The 22,260-nt window shown below is 45.9% G+C and overlaps 1 protein-coding gene and 1 long non-coding RNA gene across 5 annotated transcripts in view; one reads left to right on the top strand and one right to left on the bottom strand.

The window, feature by feature from the left end:
- Window positions 1–229: 229 nt before the first annotated feature.
- Window positions 230–22,260, top strand: part of XNDC1N (XRCC1 N-terminal domain containing 1, N-terminal like) — a 36,438-nt gene continuing 14,407 nt past the window's right edge. The window contains exons 1-15 of one of the 2 annotated variants that reach the window (XM_060605731.3): window positions 230–336; window positions 2,351–2,492; window positions 3,411–3,566; window positions 5,650–5,828; window positions 9,941–10,023; window positions 10,268–10,440; window positions 12,833–12,905; window positions 14,481–14,608; window positions 15,264–15,372; window positions 15,450–15,454; window positions 15,899–15,925; window positions 16,261–16,277; window positions 18,105–18,824; window positions 20,670–20,882; window positions 21,834–21,998. In XM_060605731.3, coding sequence (XP_060461714.1) covers window positions 292–336; window positions 2,351–2,492; window positions 3,411–3,566; window positions 5,650–5,828; window positions 9,941–10,023; window positions 10,268–10,440; window positions 12,833–12,905; window positions 14,481–14,608; window positions 15,264–15,372; window positions 15,450–15,454; window positions 15,899–15,925; window positions 16,261–16,277; window positions 18,105–18,824; window positions 20,670–20,882; window positions 21,834–21,998 — 2,235 coding nt within the window. In that variant the 5' untranslated portion in view covers window positions 230–291. Of the gene's footprint in view, window positions 337–2,350; window positions 2,493–3,410; window positions 3,567–5,649; window positions 5,829–9,940; window positions 10,024–10,267; window positions 10,441–12,832; window positions 12,906–14,480; window positions 14,609–15,263; window positions 17,340–18,104; window positions 18,825–20,669; window positions 20,883–21,833; window positions 21,999–22,260 lie in introns of those variants that run through there. The other variant, XM_060605730.2, reaches the window with a different exon arrangement.
- On the bottom strand, window positions 280–15,328 carry LOC132661335 (uncharacterized). Of its 3 annotated transcripts, none has more exons than XR_013550136.1 (3): window positions 15,245–15,328; window positions 10,460–10,543; window positions 280–540 (listed from the first exon to the last, which is right to left on the bottom strand). It is a non-coding gene; the product is annotated as an uncharacterized LOC132661335 (long non-coding RNA). The 3 variants fall into 3 exon arrangements; XR_009602185.3 differs by lacking the exon at window positions 15,245–15,328 and adding an exon at window positions 11,292–11,870; XR_009602184.1 differs by lacking the exon at window positions 280–540 and adding an exon at window positions 9,966–10,066.

The raw sequence follows: 22,260 nt of genomic DNA, 5'->3' as shown, positions 1-22,260 counted from the left end.
TGTTTCACGTGTTTGTTGGAATCTCACCACCTGGTCCAGATCCGTTCCCTGCCCACTGTCCCCACAAGCCCATCAAGGGCATCAGAAACAGTCTGACTTCCTGCAAAGATTTCCAGAGAACCAGCCATGGCTAGTTTGTTTTTCTTTTGTTCTCTCCTTCAGGAGTAGCATGAGGATTCTTTCTCTTCTGGAAACTGACAGGACCAAAAAAGGCAGTGCCAAAGTGGTGACAGAAGAGATCTTAGGAAAAAGTATTTTTGCCTTGTACTTGGGATAGCTGCTGGGCCCACAATGGCTCCTGTAAAGATTAGCCACATCGTATCATTTTCCTCTCAGGTATGTTAATTAGCAGTTGTGATTTTTTTCTTGGCAACTGAAAGAAGTGACAAAAGTAGGAGACTTGGCTGCACTTTCAGGAAACTCCCAGTTTAATAGAAGAGACATCGTCCCTTCTTTGGGAATCCAAAGTCAAAGGAGGACACACAGCTCTTGCCCTCAGGTTGTTCCCAGAGCAACGCGGGGTGCATAAAAGAAGTGTTCCTGGGAATTGAAGGTAGAGAAGAAACAACTTCAGGATTCATCCCTTAGTTTGAAGGGAACTGGCAAACCCATAGGCCCAAAGTCTGTACCAGGGTTCCTAGAAGGGCAGTTTAGTTACTCTGTCATTGAGAGCACACCCGGACATTCAAGGTCATCCGTGACCTGTGAGGACATCACCTCCACCATCAAAAGTGATCTCAACCTCCTCCCTAAAAGTTCACTTTTGAGAAATTCCAATTATCCAGATTAGATCTAGATGCTGAGGCCTAAGCCCAGGATTTATACCATGTGGTGATTCTTAAGAACTTCCCACCCTTTCCTTTGCTGTCATTTCTATCCATACCTTTTCTCCCCACTCTTCTTCACCTTCTGTTGCCCTAGTCTTTCTCAAAGGATGCCACTGCATTTTGGGTGGGATAAATCTGCATTTATAGCAGTATCATTTACCTGATGAGGTATTTAGCATCCATGGCCTTCAGACCCTAATGACAGTAATGCTCCCTGGTCATGATGACAGTCAAAAACATCCCCACTCATTTCGGAAAGACTCTTAGAGAGCCTTTTGGAACTAATATATCAACTCCTAAGTGAAAGAAAATAAAAATTGCCCATATCCTTCTTACCTACATAGTCAGCCTAAATGGTTTTCTTCAAAGATTGAGCTTTATAAAGTGCTAGAGAATGTTACTTATCATCTAACACTGAGGTTTTCAAACTGTTCTATGGGCACCCACTTCTAATTGAAATGAGGTGGTGCATGTATGTCTCTAGACCCCCCCAACCTGTGTTTTAACCAGAGCTCTGGGTTTTTTTGCTGAAAATACACACACACACACACACACACACACACACACACACACATTTTAGTGTAAGATTTCAGCTAAAAGGAAGGATTTTATTGCTAAAACAATAACAAGATTGAAAACCATGAGTATAGACTCCCTCCCCTTTACTTACGGATGAAAGAATTTAGATCCAGAGAGAGAAAGTAGTTTGCTCAGGGCCTTGCCACCAAAAAATATCTAACTGTGGGTTAGAACCAAGAATTTCTCTCTCGGTGGGTGCCTGGGTGGCTTAGTCGGTTGTGCATCTGACTTTGGCTCATGTCATGATCTCACAGTTGATGAGTTCGAGCCCCACACTGGGCTTGCTGCTGTCAGCACAGAGCCCACTCCAGATCCTCTGTCTCCTCCTCTGCCCCTCCCCTGCTTGTGCTCTTTCTCTATCTCTCTCTCTCTCTCAAAAATATTTTTTAAAAAATTTTCTCTCTCGGTATTGCTATTGTTGCCTTGGAACAAATCACTTTATTCCTACCCATTAGTTGTAAACTCAGAATAAAAATCCTTGCCTTTCTTTTCTCATAGGGCTACTTTGAAGATAAATAAATGTCTGTGAAAGTACCTTGTAAATGAAGTGAAATAGCATAGTGTGGCAGTTAAAAGCCTGGATTCAGAAAGCTAGATGTTCTGATTTTGGTTGGTTATTTGGCTTTGTGGCCTTGGGTAAGTTTCTGAACTTAAGCTTCAATGTATTGATCTGTTAAGTAAGAACTAATAATAGCAACTAAACTAAATAGTAAAGTGTTAGGAGGATTAAATGAGGTGGTTTGGTAAATGGAGGAGAGGTAAATGGTCTGTAAATCCCTGGCACATGATAGCTGTATTTTTATGGACTCTCCCATCTAGTGGTTCTTCTATCATGGTAAAATGCCTGGAAAGGTTTGGGAATGTAGGAATCCCTCATTCATGGGCATCCTTTTTACCTTTCAGTTCAGTGAAGTTCCTGATTACTCCTTCTCTCTCTGACTTAGGATCCCAAGTATCCTGTGGAGAACTTGCTGAATCCAGACTGTCAGAAGGGACCTTGGCTCAGCTGCCCTCAGGACAAGAGTGGGCAGCTGAAAGTGGAACTCCAGCTGGAGAGGGCAGTGCCCATTGGCTACATTGATGTAGGTGAGTGAGTTCTCTGAGGTCTAGGAATCTGTGCGGGAGATGCAGGAGTCACATTCCCCTCCAAGTGCTCCATAATGTCTCAATTTGGTCTAGCTGAGCACTTTTCATGGAATAAGCCCTTCCTGGTGTGAAGGTGAGATGTGGCCCAGATGCCCTTCTCAGGTGTATGGTGTTGGCAAACTCTGAGGTTTCTGTTCACATAGAATGCAATGGGAGGGGCACCTGGCTGGTTTTAGTGGGTAGAGCATGTGACTCTTGATCTTGGGGTTGTAGGTTCGAGCCCCACATTGGGTGGAGAGATTACTTAAAAATAAAATTTGAAAAAAAAAGTAGTGGGAATGGTATTCCCTGAATTATTTAACATACGTGCCCTGCTTTGATCTGAGTAGTCTGGGTGAAGCCTTAGGATGCTGACATAATTACAAATGCCAACAAATAGAACCTGTAAGCACCTGTAAATATCATTGTCAAGAGGATGCTGGGGGATGGGCTCTGCAGACTAATCTGGGAAGTCTCCATAGGAATTTGCGGGTTGAGAAGGTTGGCCTTAGCATTCTCTGGAGTAGAGAACTAACAAAGACCATTGGCCTCAGCTCTGTAGGGCTCCCTAGCAGGGGTCTAATAGAGACAGAGATTAGCACTGCCTGCCAGAGCCAGAGGACAGGGAAGCAGCAAGTCTATTGAGTCAGGGAAGGTTTCTAGCTGGGAGGACCACTGTGAACCTTCATACTGTCATTTTGTGGACTGAGGTCTCACCCACTTCAGTTGCCGGTTCACTGTGTTCCTTGACCTTTCTGGGCTTCCAACCAGCTCTAGAATGGAAGAATGTCCTTTTCCCACCCGATACCTTGTGTGCGGTCAGGGGAGCATCTGTCTTCCCATCACCCTTAAATCCTTCTCTCAACCTTTTGTCCTCAGGTAACTGCGGCTGTGCTTTCCTGCAAATTGATGTGGGCCGTTCTTCCTGGTCCCTGGACAGACCTTTTGTCACCTTGCTCCCTGCAACCATGCTTATGTCCCTGGCTGATTCAAAGCAGGGGAAAAACCGCTCAGGGGTCCGCATGTTTAAAGATGGTAAGGAAGGCAAAAACAGAAATGGGAAATGGACAGTGAGAGAGACTATAAGAAAGAGATGCAGTCATACTAAGCTAGACAACCCACTAGAGAGGGCCATGGAGCTGTTAGGTGGAATGGTGGGAGGGGCCTGTGAAGGGGCTTGGTCGTATCTGTGGGGGTATGGGGTAGGTAGTGAGTGAATAACTACTGGTATGTTTGTATGAGTTCTCTGTGATGACAGTATATGGGAACCGAGAACATTTATGCACTATGATTTATATTTACACATGATTCGGTGGAGCCTGATGTAGAGCCCGTATTTGTGAGTAGTGTTTTTATCTGTATAAATGTACATTGGTGTGAGTACGGTAGTCGCCCTTTATCCATGGTTTCACTTTCCATGGTTTCAGTTACCTACAGTCCACCACAGCCCAAAAGCAGATGATGTTCCTTCTAACATATTATTAGAAGGTCAATAGTAGTAGCCTCCCTGTGTCACAATGCCTATGTCATTCACCTCACTTCATCTCATCACGTAGGCATTTTATCATCTCACGTCACCCCAAGAAGAAAGGTGAGCAGAGTACAGTAAGATATTTTGAGAGAGAGCGAGAGAGAGACCACATTCACGTAACTTTTATTATAGCCTGTTGTTATAATTGCTCTGTTTTATTATTGTTATTAATCTCTTCCTGTGCCTAACTCATAAATTAAGCTTTATCATAGGTGTGCACGTATAGGAAAAAACATAGTATATACGAGGTTTGGTGCTATCTGTGGTTTCGGGCATCCACTGGGGGCTTTGAACATATCCCCCACAGATGAGGAGGGACAACTGTGTAAGTGTTAGTGTAGAATAAATGTTTATATAAGTGATGGAAGGCTACAGGATGGATATGGTTAGATAGTATATAGTGCTTCCTGAGTTCCAATCCATGCAAATTTCTGTGTTCACTAGGCACTGCAGAACAGACATAAGATCTGATTCCTGGACTTTGGGGACTTACAGTCTAATAAGGATTTGTCTGTGTTGGAGCTGAGGTGTTTGTAATGTTGTGAAGGAACCATGATATGGGAGGGGCATACTAGGTGCAGGGGGTGAGGTGCTACCACAGAGTGCTGGGAAGTAAAGGTGAGAAGGGTTTGCAGTATTGCCATGTCACACAGTGACTATGGAGGCCATGGAGTGTTGTGAGGGAGGTGGAGGTCTCATGGTCCAGGAAGAGCAGATGTAGCTCATCTGATCCACTGGGCTAGTGGTCACCTCAGACCCCAACACTACAGGTACCTCCTGTTTAAAATGAGACATTGGGGGCACTTGGGTGGCTCAGTCGGTTAAGTGTCTGACTCAATCTCGGCTCAGGTCATGATCTTACAGTTTGTGAGTTCAGGTTCTGCATTGGATTCTGCACTGACAGTGTGGAGCCTGCTTGGGATTCTGTCTCCCTCTCTCTCCCTCTCTCTCAGTCCCTCCCTCACTTGTGTGCTCTCTCTCTCTCTCTCTCTCTCTCTCTCTCTCTGTCAAAATAAATAAATAAACTGGGGCACCTGGGTGGCTCAGTCAGTTAAGCGTCCAACTTTGACTCAGGTCATGATCTCATAGCTTGTGGGTTCGAGCCTCACATCAGGCTCTGTGCTGACAGCTCAGAGCCTAGAGCCTGCTTCAGATTCTGTGTCTTTCTCTCTGCCCCTCCCCGGGTCATGCTCTGTCTCTCTCTCTCCTTCAAAAATAAATAAACATTAAAAAATAAAATAAATAAAGTTTAAAAAAAAACTTTCATAAGTAAATTGACACATTGGCAAGGTCCCTAGAGAGGTATAGAATGAGGATGTGCTGGGAACAGTGTGGAACCGTGACAGAGGAGCGATGGGGGGAAGGCAAGGCACCAGGTCTGAGTGCACCTTAACTGGCCTACTTACCACTGCCAAACCCTGAGCACCAAAGCCTAAGGGGACAGTTACTGATGGCCTCCATTCCTTTTGTTGGAGTTTAATCTGTATAGTCCCTGTCTTTCCTCTCCTCAGTATTGACCTTCTCTTTCTTTGTCCCTCCCATTCACACAGTTCCTCTGCCTCTCATTTTCTTTCTTTTTCCCTTCAGAAGATTTCCTGGCTGCGGCCTCAGGTGAGCCCTGGGATCGACTTCGCCTGACCTGCTCCCAACCCTTCACACGTCAGCAGTCTTTTGGTCTGGCCTTCCTCCGGGTGTGTTCCTCCCTGGACTCCTCAGATGACCCTGTGGGGGATCTCTCTGCTCCCGGGAGCACTAGGCTAAGCCAGGTATGTACAATGGTGGAACAAGGACTTCATATTTTCCCACTTTTCTCCGTTTCAGGTTAGAAGACTGGGGCTTGATTGAGGGATAAACACTGAAAGCCACCTTCCCCCCTACCACACACACACATTCAAGTAAAAACAGAAATGGGCTTGCTACCTTTCCTTACAGCTAAGAGTGAACGCCTCTCCATCCCTTTTGCCCTTGGGAGATTCAAGGCAGTGAACCTTCAGTGCAGTGTACACAAAGCTGTAGGGCCATTGGTTCTTTAGCAAGAATGAAATTTCTTTTTGGATTCAGACTTAATCCACTTTACGTTTAGGTTCCTGTGGGCTACAGCTTTCATCAGACTTTTCCTTCTAGCACCTGAAAGCCCCAGGGCTCACTTACTATCTCTCTGTCATTGTTGTTGCCTGACCCACCTGCCAGGAAAGCCAGTTATAATGTTAGATATGTGTTCTGCAATTTCATTTGTTTTCCTGCTTTCTCTCCTTGTACAACACACACATGCTGCTAAGAGAAGATGGATAGGTATCTGGTCAGTTTACCTCCCCTCTTCTCAGCCAGTTTTCTAGTTATTTTTTATTCCTCAGCCTATTCTGAATCCTCCTGCTTTCTTGTCACTGTGTCTTCATTTATCTTTCCAATACCCTCTACCATAATTCACTCAAAAACAAATACAAAGATGGAATCACACAAAGCAAGAGTTGTAGAATTTTAGAGGTCAAAAATACTTAGAGATCATCAAGCCCCAGCCACCTTATTTTATGTGTCAGCTAGGGACACTTGCATATTCAGATTCACACGGTGAACCAGAGCAGAAGACGGACTAGAAATCAGGTCATCTGTCATTATACCACAGTGCTTCCTATGCACGTAATACACCTCTAGAAGCTCCAAACATCCGGGGCACCTAGTGGCTCAGTCGTTTAGGTGTCTAACTCTTGGTTTCGGCTCAGGTTGTGATCTCATGGTTTGTGGGATTGAGCCCCACGTTGGGCTCTGTGCTGACGGCTCAGAGCCTGCTTGGGATTCTCTGTCTCCCTCTCTCTCTCTCTCTCTCTCTTTCTCTCAAAATAAATAAATAACTTTAAAAAAAATGAAGTTCCAAACATCTGACATAACCAAAAGAAGTTCAGTTCCAGGAGTGAACATTACAAGTGTCACTCTTGTTGAGGTTACTGAGAAAAACAGACCGAGCATCAGAAGGAGGAGGAAGGAGGAGGAAGAGGAGATGCTTCTGTAGTACAGCCTCGGGAGAGACCTAGAGAACGGAGACCAAGTAAAGCCTGGTCTGAGATTTACTCCTCCTTCATGGGAAGGGCTAAAAAATGCAGCAGGACCAGTGGAAGCCGCTCCATGTGCTCTGCCAGGTTCCAGTATTGTGGTGCCAGGGGGCTGACACGAATGGAGCTACAGCCCCGTGGGCCTGGCCTCAATAAAATGAAAGCTTTGTGAGATTAGGGACCTGTTTGTCTTGTTCCATACTGAGTCCTGGCAGCTGGAACAGTGCCTAGAACAAAGTAGGCTTTTAGAATAACTTACCTTTCAGGGGCAAGTTGTAGATAGGATCACCACCATAAAGTTTACCATCCAAACTGAGACATTTGGAGAGGAAAAAGAGTGCTATTAATTACATAGAGACAACAGTATTGTCCCAGGCAAAACAGGACATACGGTCTCCCTAATTATAGGCTAAATAAGGGCTTCTTTTGGCCATCTAAATTACTCTGCACCTTTAAGACCAATGAGGGAGTCAGCAACTCCAGAGCCATAATGTTAGAAGGACCTTGACCATCAACAGCAGAGTGAAACGTATTACACATACCTCAGTGAAACCACAGGGAAAGAAATTCTAAAATGTGTCTACAAGAGAGGGTTGATGCATGGAAACAGATTGATGGCACTCAATTTTATAATTTAAAATGTCTAAAATTTAAGGTGTATTGTTCTAATGGTATATTATAGTGAAAGCAAAACGTACGGGCTTTTAACCCCGTGACATAGGGTCTTTTAAGGCACTGGTTTTCCAGTTAGGAAACTGAAGCACAAAGAACTTTAGTGAGATGTTCCAGGTCACACTGCTAAATAAGTCTTAGAGTGGATTTGAATCCAGGCCACCTGACTCCATGTAACCTGTGCTTGGAAGCTCAGTTCCTAATGATTAATCTCACTTAGAGTTAAATAAACCATAAATTCTCCACACCCATCTAGTTACCCTTTCTAGTGGTATTTGCTCTAAAGTATATGAGACAAGGTAAAGAAAAAATAGAAGCCCAGGAAAATTAAAATATTTCTAAATTAATGCTGCATCCAAGATGAGATTGTAATGGCAATTAAAAAATATTAAACGGTAGGGGCACCTGGGTGGCTCAGTCGGTTGAGCATCCGACTTCAGGTCATAATCTTGCAGCTCTTGAGTCCAAGCCCCATATCGGGCACTGTGCTGACGGCTCAGAACCTGCAGCCTGCTTCAGATTCTGTCTTCCTCTCTCTTTGCCTCTCCCCTACTCATGCTCTGTCTCTCTCTCTCTCTCTCTCAAAATAAATAAACATTAAATAAAAAAATTTTTTAAAGTATTAAACGGTAAATGTGATTACATACATAAATACATAAACAAGCTGTGAATGTGAGTAAAAATACTACTTCTCATGTTTGCAGAATGAGGCCAAAATCATGCCTTACAAGAAAGATGTTTACCTTTAAAAGAATCTCTGATAGGGGCACCTGGATTGCTCAGTTGGTTAAACGATTGACTTCTACTCAGGTCATGATCTCATGGTTTGTGAGTTCAAGCCCCGCATCAGGCTCTGTGATGACAGCTCAGATCCTGGAGCCTGCTTCAGATTCTGTGTCTCCCCCTCTCTCTGCCCATCCCCTGTTCATGCTCTGTCTCTATCAAAAATAAATAAATATTTTAAAAATAAAAGAATCTCCAGTAGAAGAATCAACTGTAAATTAAAGACAAAGTTTTTTCATTTTTTTAAATTCAAGGGAAAAAGGAAATTTGGAAAAATAAAAAAGGAAATAGGTGCAGGTGAATTGACAGATAAATTGAATAGACAAAATAGAAACCGTAGCACATACCACATAAATAAAATCTAGGTAGAAATGATCTCTTGCATGATTATCGCACGTAGAAATTTTTGGAGTTAGAAGTAGAGAGGTTTAGGGGCGCCTGGGTGGCGTAGTCGGTTAAGCGTCCGACTTCAGCCAGGTCACGATCTCGCGGTCCGTGAGTTCGAGCCCCGCGTCGGGCTCTGGGCTGATGGCTCGGAGCCTGGAGCCTGTTTCGGATTCTGTGTCTCCCTCTCTCTCTGCCCCTCCCCCGTTCATGCTCTGTCTCTCTCTGTCCCAAAAATAAATAAAAAACGTTGAAAAAAAAAAATTAAAAAAAAAAAAAAAAAAGAAGTAGAGAGGTTTATAAAATGCCTGTGATAGTTACATGGAGAGGCTAATGGTAGAAAAGAGACTTGAGGTATCCATATATACATACACACATACACATTTCTTTCTATAAATGGCTAGAAATGGTGGCTTAAATTGGTAGGTTTTTAGTTGTAGATGAACAAAATTTTCACAAAATAAATCATACTGGAAATTAAATAATACTATTAATATTTAGAAGATAAAAATGATAAAAATGTCCCCAAAGAGTTCAAAATAGAACTATTCTTAACTACGGAGAAATATATGGGTATGCTTTGTTTCTTTCATGTAGGTGTATAAAGAGATAAGTGATTGGAGTTTTGTACCTACATGAGTGAATTTTATATATGTACAGATTTAAACTACAGCGTATACGCTTTCAAAAGTTCGCACATGATTATTATTCCCATGACCCCGTTTTTCCCGACAGCATATATTTGATTCTGGGGACTTTCAGGATCATGACAAAACCCTTAGCATTGAGGAACTAACTTTACAACATTACTGAATCTCGTATCTTAGAGCTAGAAGAGAGTGTGCACACAAGCAAAGGTACTGTGTAAAGTTATAGAAAGTATGCTTAGTCATTAAGCTGAAGTCCTCAGGTTTGGGAATAGCCCTGGTACAGGTGGCAGCGTCCCCTGGTGGTGAATGTCTGTAGTTCATATTGCTCCATTTTCTTCTCAGGGTTCTGATGCTCAGGAGTCTGGTCCAAGCCCCTGGCTGGCTAATCCTTCCATTCGGAGGACGTTCTTCCCAGATCCCCAAACGTATGTAGCTACCAGAACGGAGGTCCTTGTCCACTTCTCAGTTCTTTCTCCCAAAAAGAGAAAGGCTACCAAGTCACTCACAGGCACACAAGCCCTGCCTGGTTTCCCCCCACTTAATCACAACCTCGGGACCTAACCCTATCTGTATATCAAACTGGCTTTCTTGGTTAGAGGTCACTGACTTAGGTAAGAGGAATGGAGTCTCTTTTCTGAGTGAAACCGAGTGCTCTCTGTTTCCCTGCAGGAGCACCAAGGAAATTTCAGAGCTTAGGAATATCCTAAAGCAGCTGCAGCCAGGGGCTTTGGGACGTTCAGCCTGCATGGTACTTTCAGCTGCCCGCAGGGTGCCCCCCGTGAGTATGGCAAGCACAAAAAACATCCAGGCAGAACCAGGTCCCAGTCATCCAGCCAGCACAGGTGAGTCCCCATTACCTACCTTTGGCTCCTTGCTCTCCCTGGCACCATCCTTCCTCCCTGAATCCACTGCTGCTATAGAAGGGTGGCTTACAAATGGGACTTCCTGTGGGAGAAAAGACCATTGTCAGTGTCTTGTTACCAGAGGAGAAATCAAATACTATATAGTAATTGAAATCAGGAATCCTTATTTCTTCGGGCCCCAATTCCCCCATATTCACAATGAAGGAGTTAAACCAAATAGTATTTCGGCCTTTTGCAGTATTAATGTTTTGTGATCACTTCAGAAAGACAGTTAAGTCAGGGTGATGGTGTATGGAGCTTGTTGGGGAAATAAAGTAGGAGAATAGCATGGTTTTATCACAGAGGAAGAAAAGATTCAGCATTTTGGAGCTCCTACTTAGCTCTAGACATTGCTAACACACTTTTACTAACTTAACTATTTAATGTTTATAACAAATTGCGAAGTAAATACTGTTATACTCATTTTACAAAAGAATCTGAGGTATTTCTGAATCACACAGCTAATAAGTGGCAAAACCAGGATTTGAACCCCAGAGTTCTTGTTCTTTTTACTGTTCTAGATAGCAAAAGAGAAAACAAGTAGAGTTCTCACTGAAAACCTTTGGTTTCACTCATTGCTTCACTGGGAAAATTTTTAAAAAGGAAACAGGTGATTTGTCATTTCAAAGAACTGACCAAAATTACTGAAATAGTAAGCATATTATCTCATGGCAGAAATAGGGTACATTGTTTGTCTACTGTTGCACGATGAATTACCCCAAAACTTGGTAGCTTATGATAGTATTTATCATTTCAGTTACTCATGGTTAAGAATCCGGGCATGACTTAACAGCATCTTCCAGCTCCAGATCTGACACAAAGCTATAGTCCTTTCAGGGCTCCACTGGAAATGATCTGCTCCCGAACTCAGTCACATGGTTGTTAGTACGATTTAGTTCCTCGTGGGTGGTGGGACCAAGGCTTCCCTCAATTCCTTTGCCATGAGAGCCTCTCCCAGGAGCATCTCACAATGTGGAAGCTTGCTTCATCAGAGTGAACAAGCTAGAGGGCAAGAGAGAGCATGCTAGTAAGAAAGAAGTCAGTCCAGGGCACCTGGCTGGCTCAGAAGAGCATGTGACTCTTGATCTTGGGGTCGAGAGTTCAAGCCCTATGTTGGGTATAGAGATTACTAAAAATAAATAAATAAACTAACTAAAAAAAGAAAAAAGAAACAAGTCGGTCTTTTATAACCTGATCCCAGGAGTGGCATCCCATCACTTTTGCCATATTTTATTCATTACAAACAAATTACTAGGTTCTGCCTAAATTCAAGGGGAGTCATGACTACCAGGAGGCAGGAATCAATAGGAGTCCTTTCAGAAGCTGTCTACCACATAAGGAAGGATGTAGTTTATTATTTTAAGAGACAGAAAATGGGAAGGAGCTAACCTGTTGGGGGCACCCAGTCAGCTGGACACTGGAGCTATAAAAGTACCTACAAACTTTCTATATAACTCCTATATATAACTCCTAACTCCTATATCAAGTATTTCATAAGTTCTGAATAGCTAGACAAATGGTTGTTGCTGGATTTTGTTGCCACTCATTTGACAGATATCTGAACATGTCTGTGTTCAAGGCTCCATGCTAGGTGTCAGGGATTCCACAGCACAGAAAATAGCAGTTCTCCTACCCTAATGGAGAGGCATCTCCATGTAATATAAGTAAGTCTACAACTGCAAACTGTGATGAGTACTTCAAAGGCAAAGCATAATAGGATGATCAGATTTAGATTAGAGAATTCAGGGAAAGTGCCTCACAGGAATTAGTATTTCATGTGAGACTTGAAGAGTGAGAAAGAATTAACCAGGAAAAATGGATAGAAAGACTATTCTTAAAAGAAAGAACATCATGGGGCGCCTGGGTGGCTCACTGCATTAAGCATCCAATTCTTGGTCAGCTCAGGTCATGATCTCACGGTTCATGGGTTCCAGCCCTGAGTCTGACTTCTTGCTGACAGTGCCTGGCCTCCTTGGGATTCTCTCTCTCTCCCTCTCTCTCTATCCCTCCTGTTTGCATGTGTGCTCTTTCTCAAAAATAAATAAACGTTAAAAAAGGAAAAAGAGGGGCACGTGGGTGGCTCATTCAGTTGAGCATCTGTGAGTTTGAGCCCCGTGTCTGGCTCTGTGCTAACAGCTCAGAGCCTGGAGCCTGCTTCAGATTCTGTGTCTCTCTCTCTCTCTCTCTCTGCCCCTCCCCCTCTGTCTCTCTCTTTCTCTCTCTCTCTCTCTCTCTCAAAAATAAACATTTAAAAGCAACAAAAAAAGAAGGAACATCATATGTGAAGGCCTTTTTGTTAATGAGCTAGATTTAATGAGTATTTCTAACACAGAGCTCAGACCAGAAGAGCAAAACTCAGAGAATAATGTGGGCAGGACGAAGAGACAGAAAGTGCAAGCTCACAGGTGAGTAGATCAACCTGAAAGAGCCAAATCACCTCCCCAAACCTTATTGTCCACCTACACCTGTCCTTCCCCCACTTGTGTCTTAGTTAGATCACCGAGTACCATTAAGTCTTGATCTCATGGTCTAGACCCAGAGGGTAGTAGAGAAAAGATGTCCTTGTCCACATGTTGTCAACTAAGCAAGGAGGTAGCTCTGTAGTAAATCAGAATCTGAAGATGGGTACTCTGTATCTCATGGACTTCATTAAAATTGAAATCTTTTTCTGCTTTAAAGAACACTACCAAGAAAATAAAAAGACAAGTGACAGAATATGTGAGAAGATATTTGCATATCATATATCCAATAAGGGACTTGTTTCTAGAATAATAGAGAAAGCTTACAGCTCAACAATAAAAAATAACCTAATTTTTTAATGGACAAAAGATCTGAATAAACTTTCCTCCAAAGAAGATAAACAAATGGCCAATAAGCACATGAAAAAATGCTTAGTATCTTTAGCCATTAGAGAAGAGCAAATCAAAACCACAGTGATCACACCCACTAGGATAGCGTAATCAAAATGACAATAGCAGGGGTGCCTGGCTGGCTCAGTCTGTGGAGCATGCAACTCTTGGTCTCAAGGCTTTGAGTTCAAGCCCTACACTGGGTGTAGAATTTACTTTAAAAATACATTACAAAAAAGAAGAAGAAGAAGAAGACAATAACATGTTGGCAAAGATGTGGAGAAACTGGAACTTTCATATATTGCTGGTGAAAATGTAAAATGGTGCAGCCACCTTCATAAACAGTTCTTCAAAAACCTGAATATAGAGTTACCATAGGACCCGACAATTCCGCTCCTAGGAATAGACCCCAAAGAACTGGTAGCAGGTGTCCACACAAAGACGTATAGTCACATGTTCACAGCGGCATTATTCATAATAGCCAAAAAGTGGAAACAACCCAAATGTCCATCAACTGATGAATAGATAAGCCAAATGTGGTGTATTTATACAATAGAATATTGTTCAACCATTAAAAAAGAATGAAGTACCAACACACAATATGGATAAACCTTAAAACATGCTAAGTGAAAGTAGTCAGAAAAGACCACACATTATATGATTGCATTTACGTGAAATGTCCAGAATAGACAAATCCATACAGATAGAAAGTAGATGAGTGGTTGCCAGGGTCCTGGTGAGTGTGGGTGTGGGAGTGACTACTAATGGGTTTAGGGGTTCTTTTGGGGGTGATAAAAATGTTCTGGAATCAGATAGTCGTGGTGGTGACACAACCCTGTGAATATCCTAAAAATGTTGAATAGTATAATAGGATGAATTTTATGGGCTGTGCATTATATCTGAATAAGAAAAAATAATTTTAAAAACCTGAGAGAAATAATAGAACTTCTGTTCTCAGATGGTCAAGGTTAAGTGACCTCCCTCAAGTTGGGTACATCAAGTGGGAAAACCAGGACTCCAACCAGGGCTTTGGGCTCCACATCAATGCATCCACACTCTTCTGTCCTAACTGGAGGCTCCTTTAGTCTTTGTGGCCTATTATTAATAGCTGGTCTTTATTCTCTGTCACAGGCCTTTATCCAGCTCAAACTCTCGGCCAAACCGGAGGGGGATAGCAAAGGCAGGGCAGAGAGAACACCAGCGACCCCAGGCCCAAAGCAGTGGGGTCCAGGATAGTGCGCTGTGCCCCATCTGCTCAGGTGAGCTGCTGGGGCATAGGGGTTATTGTGGGACTGCTAGGTATCCCTTGAGGCAGGACTGGGAGACCTGGGAATGCTGCCAGGGAACATTCGAGCTGGGACTCCTGCTCTTCTCCACACACAGACAAGTCTATATTGAGGACATGCTCACATTGTGTTGGCCCAGCTGAGGCAGGGACACAGGCCCTGTCCCCAGGAGAAACATGAAACAAAACAATATAAAATACTAGCAGAGAGGGCCTAGCATTTCCTTCACAGCTTTTTTCTCCATGTCCCAGTTCTCTAAGTCCCTGTTCAAATGGTACTTATTTGCCAAGTCTTGTCTCATTTTAGATAATCTGTCCCAACCTGCAACCCTGCAGCATTCTCTGATTCCCAGCGCTTAGCACTTTTCCCTTCTGCTTTGTGTCACAGTTGCTTGTGGCCTTAGCTTATCTTTACCCTTGACCTCTACAGTCCAGAAGGACAGGCCTGGGTTTACACCCCTCAGCTCCTGGCACAGTGTAAGGCATACAGTAAACCCTTGATAAATGTTTGGTGGATTCACGAGCAGATAATGTCAGGAGTAGACTATCCAGCCAGAGTAAACTTCCTGCAAAAACAGCCCGCACTGGGAGCAGGCCCAGCTTTGCTAACCTCCTTCTCTCCCCCTTAGGCTCCTTCAGCATCAAGGTTCTTCCCCGGCACGCTGCGACTTGTGGAGAGACCTCCCCACCTCACCCAGCCTCTCCCTCCTCATCACCATCTTCATCGCAGTCTGTACTGTGGGTGTCCTCCCCGGACAGCTCACCACCCACTTCCTGGGTCCAGTGCCCTTTATGCCAGTTGGATTTCTCAGCAGGAGAAGTAGAAGAACATGCCAGCATGTGTGGGGAGTTCCCTCAGGCATGAGCCATGAGGTCCTGTGGTTTTGGCCCCCCTGCCCTCAGTGACTAAAACTGGGGAGTGGATCTCTTGACTGCGGAGAAGAGCTAATAAGGCCAGGCCGCCCTCTCTCCTTCTCTCCACTCATTCCCCCAGGACTCTGCCTCAGGGTACCTCTGGGCCCAGCCTGCTCTCCACTCCCAGTTGTCAAGGCTTCTGTCACCATGGCACCCTGTTCTCCCAAAGACAGTTCCATCCTTTTCCCCTTTGGAACTTCTGGGATAGAATTGATGATCTCTCTGGGGCTTTGGGGCATAATCCAGAACATCTTCCTCTCAGTGAGTGATCAGCATCCTCATGCCCATTTTCCTGAAAGGAAAACTGGACCCAGTGAAAACAGATGGGACCCTGTGGTATACTGGGAAGTTGAGTGCTTTTTGAGCTTAACTCCCAGTATCCTTGGTTGGTTCCCTCCCTACATACAATCAAGTAACAGTGTTGCTGTATGACCTTAAGCAACTTGAGTTCTTCATCTTGGACTCAATTAAGCATCCTGCTTGCAGAGCAATTCCAGAGATCAGATGGGTTAATGACTAAGGAATAGTTCTAGGCTTGGCTATGGAACCTTGGACAAAACCCAGTCCCCACCTGTACAATGAGGCAGTTGGACCAGAGGGTCTCTAAGGTCCCCTCCACCTATAACATTCTAAATTCTATTCCCACACCTTCCTTGAGCAACTATGTCCTCTCCCCTTTCCCAGAAGTTTTCACTGTGTGGTATTCATCAGTTCCTCTGGTCTCCAGGGTACAGGGCAAAGGGGGAGCAGCTGGTCCTGGCAAAGGGAGGGCCAAGGGCGGGGTTTTGAACTCAAGTGTAGGAAAGAGGAAGCTGGGCACAGTCAGGGGAGTAGCCAGAGCAGTTCAGTCCTTCGGTCCCTGCCAGCCTAGGTGGGTGCAGCCATGGACCTCCTCACGGTAAGAGGCCTGTTCTCCTACCATTCCTCATCCTGGTCCCATTTCTGACCATGATTAAAACAGTAGATTGAGCCACAGGGACAGTAAGGATATCCCAGCTGCCATGGAGGTGATGAACATTGCCATGTTGGTGGAGGAGAGCCCTTGGAGTCCCGAGCCTGGGCCCAGAGAGGAGCCCTGGGGGTGGGCTAGGCCTGGTACAAGAGAAGGACAAGGCAGCACTGAGGGAGAAATGCTACTGAAAGCAGGATTGGGCAACGCCAAGGTAGGTTGGTGGGGAAGGAGCATTGGGATGTTCTAGGAGGCCAGGACAGAGCTGAGGGGCTTGGAGAAAGCCCAGTTCAAAGACCCTCCTGTGTGGACATGTCTGGACCTGTCCTTCGGAGGCTCTGGGACTCTCAGAGGGATGAGCAGCTGGAAGATGAAGTCAACAAGATGGGAGCTGGGTCCTGGGCGGATCCTGTGGTAGATTCCGAGCATGGCCCCGTTCACCTGCTTTAACCTACCCTTTTTCAGGGTGCCCATGCTAGCCCAATGTGTGCAGGTTCCTGTGAGGGTAGAAGTTGTGCTGGGGAAGGGATCCCCAGCCAGACCCAGGCCTGGCACTGCCTTTAAGGATCTACACAATAAAGTGGTGACTAAGAAAATGTTGGTAATCTTCAATGCTGCTGGCCTTTAAGATGGAGGCAGGTAGCCGTAAACTAAGGAATGAAGGGAACATAGCTCTAGAAGCTGGAATGGGATTTTCCCTTAGAGCCACCCTCTCCTGCCAATACCTGGACTTTTTAGCCCAATGATACCAATTTCTGAATTCTGACCTCTAGAACTGTAAGAATAAATTTGTATAGTTTTAAGCTAATGGTTTTTAAAAAGAGAAAGATGCTTTTTTCAACCAAGACCAATTTTCTTAATATCAGTATTTCAATAAATGAGATTATTTACTAAAAGCTTACAAAATCTATACAAGAAACTACTATGGTATGAAAGGGTATTTCCAAAATGATTGATTCCCAAAAAACATGGAAATGAAATTTATCTCCTACACAGACATAATTTTGAGGGGACATTCATGTCATTATATAAGATGATTACATTGGATAAAACATATACTAAAGTGTAGGATGTACATTTGATATAGAGTTTAATTTCAGATAAAGGTGGTAGCATTGTTAATTTCCTTCTTAGAAGAAAGTGGAATCATTTATTTGTATTATCACATCCCACATTTTCGATGTTTCAAATAAGTAAAGATTCCAGAAATCCAAAACTAGTAACAATAATTCCTATTTGAGTTGAGAAGCATCATAAAAGTAGTTAAGAACACTAACTCCTAAGCCAGACTACCTGGCTCCGTATCTCATAAAGTGGCTTAGCATGTCTGTATGTCAGTTTCCTCTCCTGTTGAAGGGGGTGTGATCACTCCTACCTTACAGGGTTATTGTAAGGATAGTTACTGTACTTGTGAAGTGCTCAAATAATGAGCATATATAGGCACTACACTAAATGTCCTTTGAAAGCAACACTGTTGGTATGTGTTTGGGCTAAAGCAAAATAGAACGGTGGCTGGGTTGAGGGCTTAAAGATGGAAGGGTGAGGGAGGCCTCAGAGCAAAGGGGGTTGGAGACTGGGGATCCCACCGTCTCCATCCTTTATCCAGCCACAGCCCAACTGGACGGAGATTGTGAACAAAAAGCTAAAGTTCCCACCTCCGCTCCTGACTGCCATCCAGGAGGGCCGCCTGGGCCTAGTGCAGCACCTGCTGGAGTCCGGGGTGGAGGCTTCAGGCAGCGGGCCAGGCGGGCCCCTGAGGAACGTGGAGGAGGCCGAGGACCGCTCCTGGAGGGAAGCTCTCAATCTGGCCATCCGGCTGGGCCACGAGGCCATCACCGATGTGCTGTTGGCCAATGTCAAGTTTGACTTCCGGCAGATCCATGAGGCACTGCTAGTGGCAGTGGACACAAACCAGCCAGCAGCGGTGCGTCGCCTGCTGGCCCGGCTGGAACGGGAGAAGGGCCGCAAAGTGGACACTAGGTCTTTCTCACTGGCTTTCTTTGACTCCTCAATTGATGGCTCACGCTTTGCCCCTGGTGTCACTCCACTCACCCTGGCCTGCCAGAAGGATCTGTATGAGATCGCACAGTTGCTTATGGACCAGGGCCACACCATTGCCCGGCCCCACCCGGTCTCCTGTGCCTGCCTCGAGTGCAGCAATGCCCGCCGCTACGACCTGCTGAAGTTCTCCCTGTCCCGCATCAACACCTACCGCGGCATTGCGAGCAGGGCCCACCTCTCGCTGGCCAGTGAGGATGCCATGCTGGCTGCCTTCCAGCTCAGCCGGGAGCTCAGGCGCCTTGCACGCAAGGAACCTGAGTTTAAGGTTGGTTTCTCATACTTTCTCCTGCCCTTGGTCCCCTGCATCTGTCCTTCCACATGGTCAGGGGTGGGCTTGTGGTGGGTGTTCCAGGAAGTGGAAAACAACAGAAAGATAATGAGACCTAGTTCTGTTCTCGGTAAATCTCCATTTATATGGGAAGAGAGCCATCACTCTAGGGCCACCTAGATTTATGGGGCAGCACAAACCCCACCCTAGGGATGCCCTGGGTCTGTCTGAGGAAGGAGGGAGAGCACAGATAGAAAAGCAGCTAGACAGACTTAGAGATGACATTCAGTGGGACCCGTCCCTTCTTTTTAAAATTTTTTTTAATGTTTATTTTTGAGACAGAGAGAGCATGAGTGGGGGAGGGGCAGAGAGACAGAGAGAGAGACACAGAATCTGAAGCAGGCTCCAGGCTCTGAGCTGTCAGCACAGAGTGCAACGCTGGGCTCGAACTCATAAACTGAGAGATCATGACCTGAGCCAAAGTCAGATGCTTAACTGACTGAGTCACCCAGGCGCCCCTGGGACCCATCCTTTCTGAAAACCTACCGTGCGGCCCCATATTGAGCATTGTGAGTTGGAGCCTCGAGCTTGTGATCGGCAAGAGTGAGGTGGACAAGCCACTCCTAGGATGCTCAGCTTCATTGGAGTGCCTCTGTGGAGGGTGCTCCATGGTTTCCAAAACCCAGAAAAGAGAGGTCAGGAAGCTACAGCTGTTGTGTTCCATGCAGACTCCTTCAAAGAAGCAAAATTTATCTTGGCTGCACAGCCAGGAGGTTTAATAACAAGTGAGGAGGAGGAGTAGGGAGGATATTTGCAGTAGGGGGTGCAATCCAAGCAAGGCTGTTGGGTAGGAAAAGTACACATGGTGATGAGTACAAGGGGCTGCTCGGGACAGAGAAGGAGTGAAGGGGAGCGGGGGAGGCCTGGAAGCGGGGACTGGTCAGGAGCCTTAAATACCACCAGCCCTGTCCTGTCCCTCACTCATCCACCAGCACCCTCTCTGTGCCAGGCACACTTGGTCCCCAGGCTCGAGATTACCATTAGGTGGGGAAACAGAGTTCTGAGGCAGGATGTGGCCCATGCCAGGTGCACTGGGGAAACAGCATGCTGTTTCACCAGAGTTATGGAGGGATCAGAGCCCCCACCTCACAGGTAGCAGGAAAGAGTGGTTCCTCTGAAGGACTTTCCCTCCGTGCTCACAGTGGCCCACTGAGGGAGGCAGCACCGATTGTCATCCCCACCCTCCAAACCAGGGACCTAAGGCCTGCAAGGAGAAGCACCTGGCCCAATGTAACACCACCTGAGGGACAGTGCTGGGTGCAGGTCTAGCCTCCCCAAATTCTTGCCTGCATTCTCTCTGGGATTGGGGCCCTGAGCAAAAGCGAGAATAGATTGGGTAAAGTGGAGCGAGAACTGCCTTACTCATGTCTGCTTCTAACATTGCTGGCACGGATTCTCATGTAAGGTAGGTGCTCAAAAAACTCAATGAAATGAACACAAGAAAGGCATAAAGAGGATGAGAAGTGGAACAGGAAACAGGGACCAGGAAAGGAGGTACAAGGGACGGGCAAAGGTGGTAGAGGGGTTTGGGTTGCAGTGACTTAGTGATGAGGTTGATGGAGCACCAGAGAAGCAAAGTTGACACAAGAGGCCCCTAATTATAACAAGGAGGAGAGCTGAGGTGGCAGAGAAGGAACGGAGGACTCAGGTGACATCATATGTGGGGAGGTGATGGCCTGAGGCAGCACAGAGGTAGCCAGGCCCACTGTTGGGAGGGTGGAGCTGACTTACCAGAGCTGTGTCTGCAGGGCGGTGGGCATACACAGATCTGCTTCCCTGCAGCCTGAGTACATTGCCCTGGAGTCGCTGAGCCAGGACTATGGCTTTGAATTGCTGGGCATGTGCCGGAACCAGAGTGAGGTCACCGCAGTACTCAATGACCTGGGCCAAGACAACGAGACTGAACCCGAGGCTGAGGGCCTGGGCCAGGCCTTTGAGGAAGGCATCCCCAACCTGGCGAGGCTGAGACTGGCCGTCAACTACAACCAGAAGCGGGTCAGCTGGGCCCTACCTACCTCCCCCACCCCTGCCCTAATCCCTGCCTTGCCATGGCTAGGTATTCCCCAGTCCAGCCTAAGTAAGTCCTCCCCCTGCCCTCTGAGACCTGATCCTGAGCACCCTTCTAGCTAGGCCCTGGTCCTGTGGGCCTCCCCAACCCCCTTCTTACCTTCAGTCTAAGCCCCTAACCTCTCCCCAGGCCTTGGAAGTCCCATTACCCACCAGGACTCTACCTTCAGACCAGACATCTGGGTTTTATTCAGCTCTGCCTCTGGCCTATTGTGTTAGTTTGATCCAGTCTTCTTCTGTTGTTAAACTTCGGTATCTCTATGTATTCAACAAGAGTAGACTAGATCTCTCAGGGCTTAGATACCAAGTGATTCCATTATTCCTTACCTTATTAGATGCCTGCCCCCATAAGCTGAAGACATGCTCCCTTTCTAGCCTCTCCCACCCCTTACTCCTCCATCTCACCCATCTTCAGATATCCTATCTCACCAGTAGCTTAACCAAAAACTTTCCTTCATAATGGCTCCCCTGGCCCTGCCTCCCAAAACATCAAATCCTACTCTCCCTGTTCCTCCCCTCCTCAAGACTGGTGTCCCACATCTCTAAGAAGGCAGAAAACCCTGTGGGTTCTGGGACTCTGGTACCTAGTTCCACCCACCACTACCTGGCTTAGACTCAAGAAAGAAAGAGGAATCCAGAGAGTCCAGAAAAATCTTTTGAGTTAAGCTTCTCCCTCACAGACTAGGAAACCAAGGCCTAAGGGTGGGGTCTGCCCAAGGTCACATGGCAAATGAGTTGCCTCTCTTCTGAGCTGGCTGGCCTGAGAAGAAATATGGTTCGTCTCTGGGGCAGGGAAGGCAGTACTGTGCACACAATTGGCTCCCCCTCCCTTCCCTGCCTGGTAACCACCCACGCTGCTCACGCGCCATCTCTGCTTAGTTTGTAGCACACCCCATCTGCCAGCAAGTCCTGTCCTCCATCTGGTGTGGGAACCTGGCTGGCTGGCGTGGAAGCACCACCATCTGGAAGCTCTTTGTCGCCTTCCTCATCTTCCTCACCATGCCCTTCCTCTGCCTCGGCTACTGGCTGGCACCCAAGTCCCGGGTACTAAGAAAAAAGTTAATGATAACTGTCACTTATTGAGCACTTTGCTAATGTTCCCATGTAGTCACTTGAAATGGCCCTGGAAAGTAGGTATTACACTTTCATTTTATAGAGCAGGCATGGGGAACAGAAGTGCTCTTTTTGTCCAGGGGACGCAGTAAATAGTCCAGTCCCTATTTAAACTGAGGTCTCTCTGCCTCCAAAGCCTGAATCTTATGTACGACCCAAAATCTCCTAAAGAGACCCCCGCCCCAACCTACAA

The sequence above is a fragment of the Panthera onca genome, chromosome D1 (assembly GCF_046562875.1).
Source record: "Panthera onca isolate mPanOnc1 chromosome D1, mPanOnc1 haplotype 2, whole genome shotgun sequence".
Lineage (NCBI taxonomy): Eukaryota > Metazoa > Chordata > Mammalia > Carnivora > Felidae > Panthera > Panthera onca.
This window is presented reverse-complemented; position numbering and strand designations above follow the sequence as displayed.